This window comes from Sturnira hondurensis, unplaced genomic scaffold, assembly GCF_014824575.4.
Source record: "Sturnira hondurensis isolate 20B ecotype Veracruz unplaced genomic scaffold, ASM1482457v3 Scaffold0024822, whole genome shotgun sequence".
Lineage (NCBI taxonomy): Eukaryota > Metazoa > Chordata > Mammalia > Chiroptera > Phyllostomidae > Sturnira > Sturnira hondurensis.
In genome coordinates this window covers 7248463-7263995 of record NW_028097453.1, presented here as the reverse complement: position 1 = coordinate 7263995, position 15533 = coordinate 7248463, and the positions used below count along the sequence as shown (strand labels likewise).

Here is a 15533-nt window from a genome sequence, read left to right as displayed (position 1 = left end):
AATAAAAAAAAGCAGTTTATACACAGAACAGAATCCACAGGACAGCTTAAAAATATGGTAAATCCATGGGCACTATTCTGGAGAATGTATGCATTCTATACAAATGAATAGGAAGAAGTCTGAGATGGCACAGGCCAAACTGGTGTTACCTGAAGACACTGGAATTGGGACGGTTGATCAAGGAGACCCTATCGACACACACTTTTCGTTTTTATGACAGTGCCTTCACTTACTACATAACTAAAATACCATTTTAATTAGCTAGGAATGTGACATCTAGGAACTGCCAATCTACCAGTAACACACCAGTTTCCAAAGACACAGTCAGGCTGCCCTGACCGGTGTGGCTCAGTTGGCTGGGTGTCATCCCACCAGGCAAAGGGTCGCTGGTTCAATTCCAGGCTAAGGCACATGGCTGGGTTGCTGGTTCAGACCCCAGCCGGAGCCCAAGGCACGTGCTGGAGGCAACCGATCAATGTTTCTCTTTCACGTCGACGTTTTTTTCCCCTTTCTTGCTCCCTTCCTCGCTAAAAATAAATAAATAAAACCTTCAAAGACAGAACAAGGCCAGTTAAAGTAACTTCTGCTTTTCTTCTCCCAGGAAAACAGCAAACAGCAGAAGATACTGGTGCTATGGGAGGCTGAAGCAGCTTCCATGAAGGACTCAGCAGCAGCACGCAAGGCCAAGACCATGGAGCTCACTGAGGCAAGGCCAAGGCCAAGGAGCAGATCCACGTGACCAAGATGAGCTGCCTGGGCAAGGGCATGAGGATCAAGTCCCCCGAGGAGGTCTCTTCTCACTGCCCCTCAGAATCTGAGCTCATCAACTTTTTCCTGGGGGCAACCCTCAAGGACCAGGTTTTGAAGATTATGCCCATGCAAAAGCTGACCTGCTTTGGCCTGAGGACCCAGTTCAAGGCATTCGTTGCCATTGGGGACCGCAATGGGCACGCTGGCCTGGGTGTGAAGTGCTCAAAGGCAGTAGCCACTGCTACCCGTGCGGCCATCATCCTGGCCAAGCTTCTGTTGTCCCAGTGCAGTGAGGCTGCAGGCAGAACAAGATCAGGAAGCTCCACAATGTCCCTTTCAAGCTGCCGCCCTGGCTCAGTGCTGGTGCCTGCCTCAAACCCACCCCACAGGGGCACTGGAAGTTATGTAGAGAAATCGGATCAGATTACCGGAGGAGGAGGAGGAGGAGGAGGGAGGGGCGGTAGGATGAGGTTGCCCAAAGCAATAATAAACAGTCTAGGACGGGATTGGCTGAGAAGCTGAATGCCTCCATTGTGCACAGAACTGTGGGCCGGAAGGTTTAAACAGCAGGAAGGCAGAGACCGCCTCTGTTTCTATTCCTCGGAGAGGCCTGGGTGATCCTGCTGCAGCCACCAGCATTTTCCAAAGGATGGTATTTTAAATTGGACAAGGGATTCCAGGCACAGCCGAGGATCAGTCTGGCCTGGCGGAAGGTGCAAGGGTTCTTCTTCTTTGGGCGTTCTAGAGGGGACGAGCTCCGAGGCAGAAGCCTGCCCTTCTTCCAAAATTGTGTAGCATTTGAATCTTACGTTGTTTCAGCTTGCAAACTAACCTTATTGAAGTAAGGTAATTAAAAACAAGAGAACTCAAGAGTTAAAGATTTTGGCCTTAACTGATAGGCTTAAGTGATTAAAGCTGGGACTCCGGAGTTGAAAATTGGCTTTAGTTGATACGTGTCAGTGAGTAATGCCTGTTGAAAGCTGTTAATCCAAAATTGTGAAGCTTTTGAATAAAGATTCCTTTCCTTTGTCATCAAACCTCTGCCTCTGGAATTTTGTCTAGGGGGTAGCACCGGGCAGCAGGGACCCACTCGCTGCTGTAAGACAGTATCATTTCAGCCCCTGTGCCCAAGAGGGAGCTGCCAATGGCCTGCACTGATGGCCGCTACACCTCAGCCAGGCCCTGCACTGCCATCCGGGGCAACTTGGCCCAGGCCACCTTTGCTGCCATCTCCAAGACATACAGCTGTCTCACCCCGGGCCTCTGGGGAGACTGCTCACCAAGTCCCCCTATCAGAAGCTCAATGACCACCTTGTAAAGACCCCTCCCCAGAGTTTCTGTGCAGAGGACCCGGGCTCCAGATCTGGCCACCATGTAGTTTTATAGTCTACTAGATAAGTGAATAAAATATCTCGCATTTAGCAAACTCTGAACATTGCTTCTTATCTGGAAGCGATACACCATCTCTCTTACAATTTGTTCAAGACTGCCTTCCTTGCCCCTGGGGAAATCTTGCTCTCCACGAGGGACCCTCAAACACCAACCAAGGCTTGCAGGTCAATAATCTCTCTGCCCTGAGACAAAATCCATCTGGACCCAACCGTGTTAGGGAGCCCCATCCAAGTGAGCAGCTGAACGGGAAGAGAGGCCCCCTGAGTTACTCCAGAACGACCAGGACCAGGGAGCTCTTGAGGGCTTGGAGTGGGGGAGACCACCCAGGGCATGTTTCAGGGGTTCACCACAGCGTGTCTCAGAAGCGCGACAGCCCAGAGTAACCCCCCAGAGACAGCTTGACAGAACCCCCGAAAGGGAGGCAGCCACACCAAACGTGGGGCTATCATGCAGGGTGTGCCCAGGAACACAGGTCAACATCGATGAGCAGGTTCTAGCCATCTCTCTGAGTCAAACACATGTCTGAGGGGTGGCAGCCACTCCCACTGCTGATGTTCAAGGTCCTCCATTCCCAGGACCCCCAGAGGCAGCTCCCGCAAGAGCCGAGTGGCCAAATGTCGCCAGATGAACAGACAGCTGACTGATGACATCAGTTATTGAGGAAATGAGGCGAGGCCTTCTGTCTTGAGTTACGCCACTGCCAAAGTCTCAAGTCCTGGACAACAACCGTCCCTGAAGTAAAGAATCTGATGCGCTACGGCACCAGGCGCAGGGAGTGAACATATCAATAACAGAATGGCCGTTAGGCCTGGAACTTGTTCCTTCCGAAGTTACTGCATCGGCAATGAAACCCGGGCTCACCGGTTTGGCAGTGCGTACTAGGAGTTACCCTGACCCCTGACTCCTGCTTTTAGATGATCAGAATTCCCTGTGAGCTAAACCTTTACCTTGATCCCTCACTAAAGAGGCAGGAGGAGAAAGTGCTCTTTGTGGGGCCTCCCCAGCTCAGAAAGAGGCGGGGCTGGTTTGTTTTCCTGATCAGTGGATCCAGCTGGGCCACACCCTCCGCTCTCAGAGATTTGGGAGAACGTGTACCTGCCCTTCCCAGTGCTGAGGCTCAGGAAAGATGGCGGCAGGCTGGAATATGGTGGGGACTGGAGGCAGGAGGCAGAAAGAAGCTCAACGTGGTAGAACGGATGCCCACCTGCGATCTTGTCTATCATCCACTCACTGTGAGCCCTTAGCAAAAATGTGCGCTATAAGGTCAGTATAAAATTAAGGGTTCATCTATAAGGTCCCTCTAACTCTGTGAAGGTGGGAGGGACCGAGAGAAAGGAAGGGAGCAAAACAGAAATGGGAAATTCTGTAACAGTGTTATGTCAATTTTCTAGATCTGATTTTCAAAGCTCTTTTCTTTAATGTTTAACTAAAGCCTCCTGGTTGCAATTTGAACCCACAATCCCCCCACAGTGTAAACAGGGAGACGCCCACCAGCCCACCCCCTCTCCCCAGACGCCTGTCACTGTGGCCGACACCGACACCCCTGCGGATCCCTCTCTTGGCTGAGTGTCCTCCTCCCTTGCCATGTCCCCAGTGGTGGCACTGCTATTGATGACAACCGTCCCTCAACTAGGAGCCCCCCAGGATAGGATAAGACAGGGCCCTATGGGGTGGGGGCAGAGGTCAGAGACAACGTCTGAGAAACATATGGGGTCTTCCAGCCACTGCTGGTTCTACAGCCAAATGATCACACAGACAAGCGCCTTTCAGTCTCGTCTGGAGTGTGGAGGGGAACTAGATGGACGGAACTGCTCTGTTGTAAGGCTATCGACTGCTCGTGTTTTCTGAATTATCACAGACACAGCAAAGAAGGAGGCCCTCACAGCAGGGGAGGAAAGGTTGGCAGGATCGGGACCCCTCTCTGCTCTGCCGGGACTCAGGGCTGTTCCTCCCCCCAGAGCTGAAGCACCTCCACCTAGTATTTCTTGATTTTGCAGATTTTGAGTTCAAGACAGGACACCCTGCCTCCTTCCCTGGTTCTCAAAGTGGGGACGGGGACAGGGAAGGCCAGAGCCTCAGGACAAAGCCTTCAGCTTCTCTCAAACAAAGCTGCCTCTTCTAAACGTTCCACAGGAAGCCCACCGACCCCTTACCTTCATCCCAAAGGACTGCATCCGGGTGGCCACCTCTCTCCCAATTCTGCCCAGGCCAAGAATTCCCAGGGTCTTTCCATTCAACTCAGTTCCCATGAACTACAGCCAAACAGGCAAAGAAGCCAAAGTCAGCAACAGGAATGAACCCCAGGCACTGAGCTGCAAGGGGGGGGCGGGGGGCAAGGGGCAGGCAAGGCCGGCCACTCACCTTCTTGCGCTCCCATTTGCCGTTCTTCATGGAAGCCGTCGCCTGGGGAATCTGCCTGCAAGGGTAGACACAGGTTCAGCCGGCCCACGCACGATGTGCCGTGTGCACAGCCACCACCTCTGCCCGGGTCTGGGGGCCTCAGGTTCAGAAACACGGAGGAGGGTCGAGGTGGTGCAGCAGAGCGGAACCCTTGCAAACTTGACTTGGGATCTGGGGTATCAGTGTGACTCTGGGTCCTCCAGGGTGTGTAGGGACAACAAAATGTGGTGTCGCAGAACTCTGACGGCATCGAGTGCTCCAGAAACTCAAGGATTTCTATTTTCCTAGTCCCTCCAGGGCCACCACCTACATCTATGGCATCAGGGACAATGGATTATTCATTCTTCTTGGGGAGTTTCTTAAGCCCCAAAGGCCTCAGGCTAGATTTCAGTGGGTGGGTGTGACAGTCCAGACACTTCTAACTTCCACTCCACCTCCTGGCCCAACCTGCACGCACACTCACGCCACACCCCTCCTGCCCACCCTGCACGCACACTCACGCCACACCCCTCCTGCCCACCCTGCATGCACACTCACACCACACCCCTCCTGCTGGTTAATTAACAGGCAGGTCTGAGTCTCCTAGTGGTTTCTGGAGGAGACAAAGGGAGAAAGGGCAAAGAGAGAGGTCACAGGGTAAGATGTCACGTGGGACAAGGCCATCCAAGTTTCTCTGGAAACGAAAAAGGAAGAGACAAGAAACAATGTGTAGAATGTTCAAGGAATATCTTCCCTATCTTAGACACTCTTATAGGAAATATTCAGACGTGCATTAGCTCTTTTAACTCTCAACGGCATAACGCATGGCACTGGAGGTTAAACACCTCACCCAGCATCACCCAACTGGAGTCAGCTGAACTGGTTCAAAGCCGAGGAAGATCCGACCAGGCAGCCTTCAAAGTATTTAAATGCAGGCTTTCCTGCCAGCCACAAAATGTAGTGGTGTGTGTTGTGTGTGCACACACAAAGATTCCAAGATACTGTTCCTGTGTTTCTACTTCACTGACTTATTAAAACAAACAAACAAACAAACAAACAAAAACCCACCCCGGCTAGTGTGGCTCATTGGATTGAGTGCGGGCCTGCGGACCAAAGGGTCACCAGTTCAATTCCCAGTCAGGGCCCAGGTCTGGGTTGCAGGCCAGGTTCCCCAGTAGGGGGCATGAGAGGAGCAACCGCACATTGATGTTTCCCTTCCTCTTTCCCCTCTCTAAAAATATATAAATCAAGCCTTTTAAAAAGAGAAGTTTAAAACAAATTCTTTCGTGTCTACACCTCACTGTGCCTTGCACCTGAGGGTGGAGCTGCTCTCTGTGACGAGAGCCCCACGGACTCGTGGGCAACTTTGGCCAAACTTAAGGAAGAAGCTTCACGGGGAGAAGCTCCGTCTCCCTGCTCTTGCCCATCATGCCTCCCTTCAGGAAAGTAATTACGGAGAGTGACTTGCGTTGGCGGAGAGGAAGTGCCCTCTTTCCAGCAGAGCCATCCTGACAAACGCCTCAACTAGCGTGACGGAGCCCCCACCCCTCCACCTGCCTCCTCTTAGTCCCCTTACCTCTCGCTCCCTGCACACCTGACTGCACAGTGCTGCCTAAGATGCACCGGACCACGAGAACTCCCCAGACCCGCCCTCCGGCTGCCTTACCCAGCTGGTCACAGAGCCAGGTTAGGTCCTCACCAGGCCAGACTCGGGGACCAAGAAGTGGGCGAGGGGCCTCCCGAGTGGCCTGACTTACAAGAGGAGAAGGCAGAGCAGGCAAAACGGGGACATCTGCGTCTGTTGCCTTCTCCTGTCTTTCTATGTCACTGTTCTTCTCTGTCATCTGTTCAAAGCGCCCTTCCCCCCGCCGTGAGGCCTACCCTGGGCCTCTACACCCACAGGGCCCAGTGCTCCCAACCTGCCCATTCATAGCTCCCATTCCCACCTATTTCTGCCCTGCCAGCAAAGCAGTCTGATTAAACATACAAGTTAAGAGAGACCGCAATTCCTTCTTAATGGGTCCTTATTTCTTAGTTTTGAGGCATCTTTGATGAGTGGGGTCATGGGTGAGGGACTGGGCCTAGGGTGCCCCCTTTAAATCATTCCATTTTTCCGACTCCTGGGTGGAGAAAAATTATCCCTGCTTCCCAAGCCTTTCTTTCCACCTCCAGGGGAAAAAAAAAGTGAGAGAATGAATTAGATAGAAACGAGATCCCTCCCTCACACAAACAAACTAACTAACAAAAAAGAAAACCCAAAACCCAGCAGTGAATTTAACAGCACAGGTGACACCTGGGCTCAGGCCTCCCCACTTGTCCGGGGAAAATATGTGCAGCCCAGATGGTCTGGGAGATCCAGACAGCCAGCTCAGCGACCCTTCCAGGCTGGGTCCCCTCTGCTGTGGCAGCTGTCCCCTCTTCCCTGGCCGGTGAACACCAGTGACTATCTAAGAGGACTGCAGGTAGAAATCTCGGGGAAGAGTGAGACACGGATGAGTCCCTCCAGGTCCTCCCCAGCAGGAGGGAGACCAGGTCTTGGGAGAGGGAAAGAGTAACTTCTTGGCCCCAGATTTCAGGCCTGAGCAGAGAAGCAAGGAGACCTGGCCACTGGTTTAAGGATCCCAGGTCTCAGTGACTCAATTCCAGTTGAGCCTCTGACCCTCCGCTGTGGACTCGGTGCCAGGGAGATGAAGAGATCAAGGAAAAAGAATCCAAGGTTCCCCCAAGGGACCCAGGGCAGCCCCCTGCCCCGTACCTGGCTCCACGCCCTTCCCCTTGGTCACAGAAATGCCTGTTCAACAGTCATTTTACTACCTAACACAGTGAGATTCACTCATACTATGTGTCCAAGGGGTCCGTCCCCTCTATTCAAGAGGTCCCCACCTCCAGAATTCTGGTGAAAAGAGCCAAAGATTTAACCATTTGTGTCCCCTGGTGTTATGAACCCACAAGCAGGCACAGAAATCTGAGGGCAGCTTTTTATTCTATTCTATTCTATTCTATTCCAACCCAGATCTGTGAGGACGGTGACAGAGAGGTAAAGCCCTGTCTCCAGGCCAGGGGAATCAGTGAGGGACATGGCTCAGCTGAGGAACCCAGAGGCAGCTTCTTGGACGAATTAACACTGGAGCTTCATCTTAAAGAGTGAGCAGTTCCCCAGACGAAGACATTGGGAAAGGTGCTCCAGGCAGCAGGAACAGCATTTGCAAGGCTCAGAGGAGGTAAAGTGTGGAAACCGACTGCGAGGACTGGCACAGAAGATGGATGCGGAGGGTAGAAAGCAAGAAAGGAGAAATGAAAGACCTCGCACAATTCCTCTCTCCACGACCCTGCTCCAGGGCCATGAGCGGCAGCCCACTAGCCGCCCCTCCCCATTCTCAAGCACTTGGAACCGGACCTTGGTGCCCCAGGGCCAGTGGACTGAATGTTCGGCAGACGACTGACAGCCCTGAAGGTTCTTGGCACCCTGCACCCGGCGAAGCTGAAGCGTTCCTAAGGTTCTGTGGGTCACTCTGCTTGGGGAATCGTACTAACTGACCACCACAGGGACTAGCTGTGCTGGGAGAAGTCCGCCACTTACCTGGCGAGACACAGGATCATCCCACAGGTGAGCTCCGCGGCACTGAGACTGTTCCCATTAGGCGTGCTGAGGAGCCAAGGAGAGAGGGGACATTAGCGGGCCCACACCCAGCACTCCCACCCCCCGCCCAGCAGGAAGCCCGAGGACGCCTTGTGCTCCCTCTCCTGCTCCGCGCCTACTGGGCCTACCCACTCTGGGTGCAAACCCCACGCCGCCGCCCCTGGTTTGGCTGGCGGGCCGCGGCTACGCCCCAGGGCTGGGAAGAAACGCTGGCTTTACGTGTCCACGCGGAGGGGCCTCCAGTAGAGAAACACACCTGGTCCCTCCACCGAAAGTCACTTCTCGGAGGCACAGAAGTGTCTCCTCGGTTGGGAAAGGTGTGTGTGGCCCGGACCTTGTCTGTCTCCTCTCGTTTCAGAACCTACCTGCAGGCAGGACGCACAGATCCGCCTCGGCTCCATGCCACCCATCAGACGGAGGCTGTGCTCCTGGGTCGGTGCATCTATCAGACGCAGGGGTCAGCCCCTGCCCACCAACCTCCACAAAGGTGCCCACCCTGGCTTTTGTCAGTAACAAAGCGAACAGTTTTATCTCCACCTGTGGGCTTCTCCTCCCATCCTTCACCCAGTCCTAAATAAAGTGAGAAAGCTCCCTCACACCTTTACACTCAGAGCAACGCTGACTCCACCCATTTTACAGAAAGGAGAAGAGATGGCGGCCTATGCAACTATTTTTTTTTTCTGCAGGCCTTTTTTGTTTTGGGAAGAATTTATTAACCTACACGTTCACCTTCCTTCTCCCCCTTGGGTCTTTTCATCTCTGGAAATGAAGGTTACAAAGAGAGAAAAGGTGAAGAGGTTCCTTATTTTAAAAAAGGTCCACATGAAGGGATTCTCAGACATCTTGGCGGCTGCACTTGGTTGGGGGCTGTCCCGCACCTAAGGCAGGAAGACAATGGCTGCAAAGAAGACGAGAAAGTCACTGAAGTCGATCAACTCGAGGCTCCGACTTTTGCTACAAAAGGTGGGAAGTATGTGCTGGGGTACAAGCAGCCTCTGATAAGGACCAACAGCTGCCCAGAAATCCTCACCAACAGCTGCCCAGCCTGGAAGAGGACTGACGTGGAGGACTAGGCCACAGTGGCCGAAACTGGTGCCGGCACTATGGCGGCAATGGCATTGAACTAGGCATGGCGTGTGGGAAGCTCCAGAGCACGCACACTGGTGTCACTGACCTGGGTGACTCTGGTATCATTAGAGGTGTGCCAGGTCAGACAGGTGAGAAGTAAATCATGCAAAATCTTCCTTTAATAAAACTGTTTTTTTGGGGGGGCTTGGTTTAAAAGAAAAAAAAAGGATTCACAGAGCCCATCTTTGCACCAGACCCCAGCTCCCCGGCTCCCCAGCCAACAGGCCGGATGGAGATGCAGGAGGAGGGGCGGGCCAGAGGGCTACTGCCTCTAGGGCCAGGCCTGGAATGTCACAGGAGCTACTGGTTAACATTCCTGCTGCTGGATATTGCCCTCAGTCAGGTGACAGGCCAACTCACCCCTATCCTACAGGGGGGTGGAGGGAAGGGACTAGAGGACAATGAGGTCCCCAAGGGGAGAGAAAAAAACTCCAAGGGACAGAGAAGTGGTCTTGCCTCACCCAGTGCCAGGCGGAAGCCAGAGAAGAGTGTCTCCTTGCACTGGCGTGCTGACAGTGCCGTTTCCCCTGAATTTCTGCAAAAACAGCTCCAGCAGGGACACTTTTCCTATTGGCCCTGAGGCGTGAAAGAGAAACCGTGCTCTTGGCTCCGGGGGTGCAGGGAAGTAAGGAAGGTGAAGACTGCAGGCACCCTAGTAGCAAAGGCTGCGCGTTTGCCTTTAGAGTAGGAGCCAGGCTAACAGATATCCGGCTCCAGACAGAGGGAGGGGGAGAGGCAGAGCTAATTCAGAGGAGCCAGACAAATTCACCAGCTTTCTTCTGCTTCCTGAACCAGGCTGCAGACTACAAGCGTGGTGGGGTGGGTTTGTGAGGCACTGAGTCTACAAAGAGAGCGTCAAGGTCAAACCCTCAGGCACCACTAAGCTGGAAGCACTGACCTGGTCTAGGGTGACTAGGCCTCCTCCTCCTGGAAGCCCTCTGACTCCGACCCAGCTTTCTCTAAAGTGAGGTTTCTCCTCCCTCCTCGGCGTCTATCTCCACACCCGCCGCCCCCCGCCTCCGTGACTCACTTCATGACCAGTATGCCCTTCCTTGTGGCGGCCTCCAGATCCACGTTGTCCACGCCCGTGCCGGCCCGACCCACCACCTGGAGCTTCTCTGCCGCGTTGATGACATCGGCGGTCACCTTGGTGGCCGAGCGGACAATGAGGCCTTCGCAGTCCTGCGGCAGAAGGAGAAACATCTGGGTGCGCCGAGCTGGTCTGAAGACCTCCTAGAGCTCCCCTGCCCAAAGCGGGGGCTGCCACATGCTGGCGGACTTGGGATGTTCTTGAGGAAAGGGAAGCAAAGGCACCCATGTACTGTTTACACACCCGAGAAGCTCCACTAGTCAGGTCTGGCTTCAAATCCAAGCCCATCCCTTAGAAGCTAAGAATCTGAGCTTCAGTCTCCCCAGCTGTGTGGGAAGAGGCAACGAGACAGGACAGGTACGGCGCCTGCCATGACAGCTGGTCCCGGTCCAGGGACGCCACTCCTGCGTGGACCCTGAGCAACGACAGGAGGTGGGACCGAATTCCACTTTGGAAGCCCCCGTGCTGAACATGGAAGGCACTCGGTGAATGTTCTGGTTGGCCGAATGAAAAAGTGAAGTGGGAAAAGGCAAAAACGGTTGAAAGGAAAGCATTTCCTAAAATAGAGGCCAAAGTAAGGAGGAAGGGGAGAACAATGCAACTGGTCCACAATTGCTCAGAATTCCAGGCAACATTAGACTAAAAATAATGCATATGTGAAAAAAAAAGATTCTAGTCATCACAGCCACTTTACTTGCTTGGGCTAAGCTAGACCCCAAGACCGTCTTCAGAGGCTCATCCAGACCAGACCACCCTGGGGTATCTTCCCAGAGTAAGGATATTGTTGCTGAAACACCCAATGAGCATCCCTGAGAAACACCCCATGAGCACACGTCTGCCCTGAACTGGTCGTCCCAGGTGGGTGAGGAAGAAGCAAGAGTCGTCACACAAGCAGCAGGCTGGGAGTCGAGTTGGGAGGCTGGGTTCTAGACCGAGGCCAGTCACGCCACCCCCAGCCTGGTCTCTGCCTATACGAGGGTTGGAGCAGATGGCCCCTTGAGTCCCTCCCACACCTGACCTGACTCCCATGAGTAAAGTCTCTGGACTTTCCTCAGTGAAGCTCTCGGCTGGACCCCACAAGAACTTTCTTTCCTCCATTTGAGGTCTGTCTGGAAAAAATCCAGCCATTGTTAATGTAAACAGAACATTTTGCATGACCTCCTGGCAGCCAAGGAGAGTGGACTGGAACGCATATGCGTGAACAATGACGACCTCACTGTACTAGCCAGTGGGGGCAGTAGATGCCCTTGAGTGAGCATGTGTACTGTGTGGCTGTCGCATTAAAAATGACCGAGAGACTACAGCAATGAATCTGCATCAGATTTTGCATTAAGCTTTAACATTCCTCCATGGAAACTACTGGGATGATTCAGAAGCCTGCAGCAATGGGCAACTGCTGATTGGCAGCCTCGTCCCAACAATGCACCTGCTCATGCATCACGTCTCCTGCAGAGTTTTTGGTGAAACATCAAATCACCCAGGTGACTCAGCTCCCCCGCCACAGCCCAGATTTGGGGCCCTGTGGCTTCTGGCTTTTCCCCCAACTAAAATCACCTTTGAAGGAGAAGAAATTTGAGACCTTTGATAAGATTCAGCAAAATATAACAGGGCACACGATGGCGATTAGAACTGTGTGAGGTCCCCAGGTGCCTACTGTGAAGGGGACTGAGGCGTCCTTGTCCCATGTACTTTTATCCCAATGTTTCTTTTATCTCGTATCTTCAATAGATGTGTCTGTTTTTCATCTTGCACGGCTGGATAGCTTCTGGACAGACCTCGATCTGGCATCACGCTAGGCCCCGTCACATGAGGTAAACTCACAGCTCCGCCCCTCAAGCTCACAGGAACACACACAGGACAGCTCCCTGTCCCACCTGAGTGGTGCGATCTTGGCATGTCCGAGGCACAGAAAGCTTGGAGGAAACAGACAGCAGCCACCCTGTCTGCGCTGGCAGCCAGCACCAGGCACTCTGAATACCTCCCCAGTTGAACATCAGCCAATGCCCGGGCAGAAAGGGGACACTGCTGTCTGTCCCACATTCAAGTCCACTGCACTTGGCTCCAAAGGAAAAGGCTCCTCCCCCTGCCTGGCCACATACTGCCAGTTTTTCAAGACATGATCAGTTTCTCTTCCACGAAACCTTTGCAAAAAATCCTGGACTCCCTCACTGCGCCTCCTCTATTTTCTTATCATCTGTTTCACATTTAGATGTCCTCTCTCTGACCTGCAGTTCGCTTTCCACATCTGTATTTTATGTCTCTAAGGCAAAGATTATTTTAATAGCTGATACTCAGGAAAACACTCCACTGACAAAATGAATCCCATGATTAGAGAGGCCACGGAAACCTAACCTCCCCATTCTCCCCACCTCCACCGTCCTTCCCAAATATCTGCCCAGGTCACCGGATTGAAAATCCAGCACCAGATAGCCCATCTCCAGTCTACAGTAAAGAGGATTAAGACCTATATATACAAGAACACTCAAGAGTTTTCTGAAAAGGGAGAATGAGCTGGGAGAGAGAGAAAAAAATTCAACGATTGCCAAATCTGTGAACAAACCCAATAGGCCCTAGACAAACAGACCCACGTACGTGTGGGAACTTAAGAAAATAAAGGTGGAATTCAAGGTCACGGGGGAAGGAAGATCTGTACAGTACATGGCACCAGGAAAAGGTAATGAGCAAGATATTTAATTGCTACCTCGCTACAGAGTTTTTAAAATCCAGATGAATTAAAGACATTTTTAAAATACAAGCATTAGAAGAAAATGCAAGGGGATACATTTATGATCCTGGGATGAGAAAGTTTCACAAGCAAGACACGAGTCCCAGAAAGCACCAAAGAAAATATGCACAAATCTGATTACATTTGAAATTTGAACTTCCGTACGGAAAAGATCCCATAAACGGAGTTAAAGCCAAGCCTGACAGGGGAGAAACGCCTCCCAACATGTGTAACAGAACAAAGATTCAGCCTCCAAAATAATCAAGACTTCCTACAAATCAATTTCTTATGTGATAGAAAACACAGTTAAAAAAAAAAAGAAAGGCAAAGCTGTAGGAAGTAGATAATTTATAGAAGAACTAACAAAGAGGCCAGTAATTTACTTAAAAACTTGTGAACACTAGGTATCAAAGAAATGCGGATTTTAAAGTGTTGTATCTTTGTAGTTACAAAATAGTCATGGGGTTGTCAAGCATGGCATAGGGCATGTACAGGGTGGGCACACGCAGGTTTACATTGTGAGTACATGAAACAGAATTTATTCTTGTACTATTATTTATCAAGTATCGTATTATGTTCCATGCAGACAACTGTAAACCTATGTTCACCCCACCCTCTAGTCAATAATATTGTAATAACTCTGTGTAGTGCCAGGTGGGCACTAGAATTACCAGGGAGATCACTTTGTAAATTATATAAACATCTAATCATTATGCTGTATGCCAGAAACTAATGTAAAATAATGCCAAATATCAACTATAACTGAGAAAAGCAAAAAAAAAATTTTAAAAGCTAACTTCACGATAGTTTAACATATACTTTTTAAGTTTACTTCATTTTCAAATCAGAGTATTACCATGTTTGACACTTTCTCATGAACCAGTGATACACACAGAATTTTAAAATTACTTCCAGATTATTAAGATGTTCCTTGCTAGACATCTCTGTGAATCAATTTTTAAAATCAAATCAAATCGGCGAACTTCCTAATTTGCCACAGGATGGCAGTAAGGCAAAGTCGTGTATTAGGTTCAGAAGATCAAAACACGGTGCTTTATTTTATTTTTTATTTTAATTTGTTTATCCTCACCAGAGACCTTTCATGTTTACCACTCAGTGCTCCATATGGGTAATTTCAGGTATCATATTAACAAAGAAGAAAGCTGATAACACTCAGTGTTGGTGAAAAGACATGGAAATAGGAGTGTAAACTACATAACCTTCTTGGAGGGCAATTTCGCAGCACGGGAGCACATTTTTAAGGCATATTCCTTTACCACCAGCAATGGCACCTTAGGTAACTGGCAAGACAGAGGAAACAGAACCTCCTGTGAAGTGGTCAGCCCAGCGCCAGGGGTCCAAGTTCAACTGCCAGGGGTCCAAGTTCAACTAACAAGAAGTGGGCAGGGACCACTCAAAGAGTCACAATCTTGTTACCACTCTGCCTCTTCTTTTTCCGGGCCCACATCTCAGGCCCAGTCCTGCTCTGTATGTGCTCCCCAATCAACCCCTTGAGTCACCCCCAAGGGTCTGGCCTCCTTGAATTCTCTCTAAAGCTGCCACCACCCTCCCCAAACCTTGGGCATCTGCTTCTCACAGAACAGAACAGACCGGCTGTGGGGGCGGACGGAGCGCCCCAGCTGCCCACCCCGTTCTTGCAGGCCCTGAGGACGAGTTTAGGAACAGCACTAGTTTTTCTTTCTTTCTTTCTTTCTTTTTTTTTTTTTAGAAACTGGCTTATACCTTTTTTTAAAAACATTTTATTTATTTATCTTTAGAGGGGAAGGAGAGGGAGAGAAACATCAATGTATGGTTGCTTTTCGTGCATCCCCTGCTGGTAGTTGGCCTGCAGGGAACCAGCCTGCAACCCAGGCATGTGCCCTGACTGGGAATCGAACCGCAATCCTCTGGTTCGCAGGCCCGCGCTCAATCCACTGAGCTACACCAGCCAGGGCACTAGTTTTTCTTTAACCAGCCCAGCCTCGTTCTATGGAAGGGTCTCCCCTAGGAAGATCTACCCTGCAGCCTCTCTCTACTTTTTCCCAAGGGTAGTGCCCCTCAAACCAGCTTTCTTCGGAGCCAGGAAGTCTGAAGGGTCTCCACTCAACCCAGTACAGATGTGCACTCGGCTGGCCCGAAGCAAGAGGACAATCTGCCCTCGGAGACCCCCATTCAGCAAACGCTGGTCCCACCTCTGTTGGCCAGAGTTCACTGGCTTCCAAGGCCTCTTACACCCTCCACAGCCCCAGCTTCATTCAAGGGCATCATCAGCTGCTCCAATCAGCACATATTTAATGAGAGACGAGGTGCCCACCTATCTCCTGCTGACCCCTCGACACACTGGGCACTCTCAGGCACCATCCTCTTCTCAGGCCACATATCATTCCTCCCAAGCTTTGGCTCCATGCAGCCTGCTGCTCTCCTTGTGT

At 51.4% G+C, this 15533-nt stretch overlaps 1 protein-coding gene, 1 non-coding gene and 1 pseudogene across 2 annotated transcripts in view; 2 read left to right on the top strand and 1 right to left on the bottom strand.

The window, feature by feature from the left end:
- Nucleotides 1-15533, bottom strand: part of PHGDH (phosphoglycerate dehydrogenase) — a 35895-nt gene that overhangs the window by 16715 nt on the left and 3647 nt on the right. The window contains exons 2-5 of the mRNA XM_037038806.1: nt 10320-10471; nt 8102-8167; nt 4504-4558; nt 4296-4394 (exon numbers count right to left, since the gene is read on the bottom strand). Of these exons, the coding sequence (XP_036894701.1) occupies nt 4296-4394; nt 4504-4558; nt 8102-8167; nt 10320-10471 (372 nt within the window). The remainder of the gene's footprint in view (nt 1-4295; nt 4395-4503; nt 4559-8101; nt 8168-10319; nt 10472-15533) is intronic.
- Nucleotides 7148-7230, top strand: LOC118982040 (small nucleolar RNA SNORD62). The gene has a single exon (XR_005065461.1). It is a non-coding gene; the product is annotated as a small nucleolar RNA SNORD62 (small nucleolar RNA).
- Nucleotides 8795-9389, top strand: LOC118981935 (60S ribosomal protein L30-like; annotated as a pseudogene).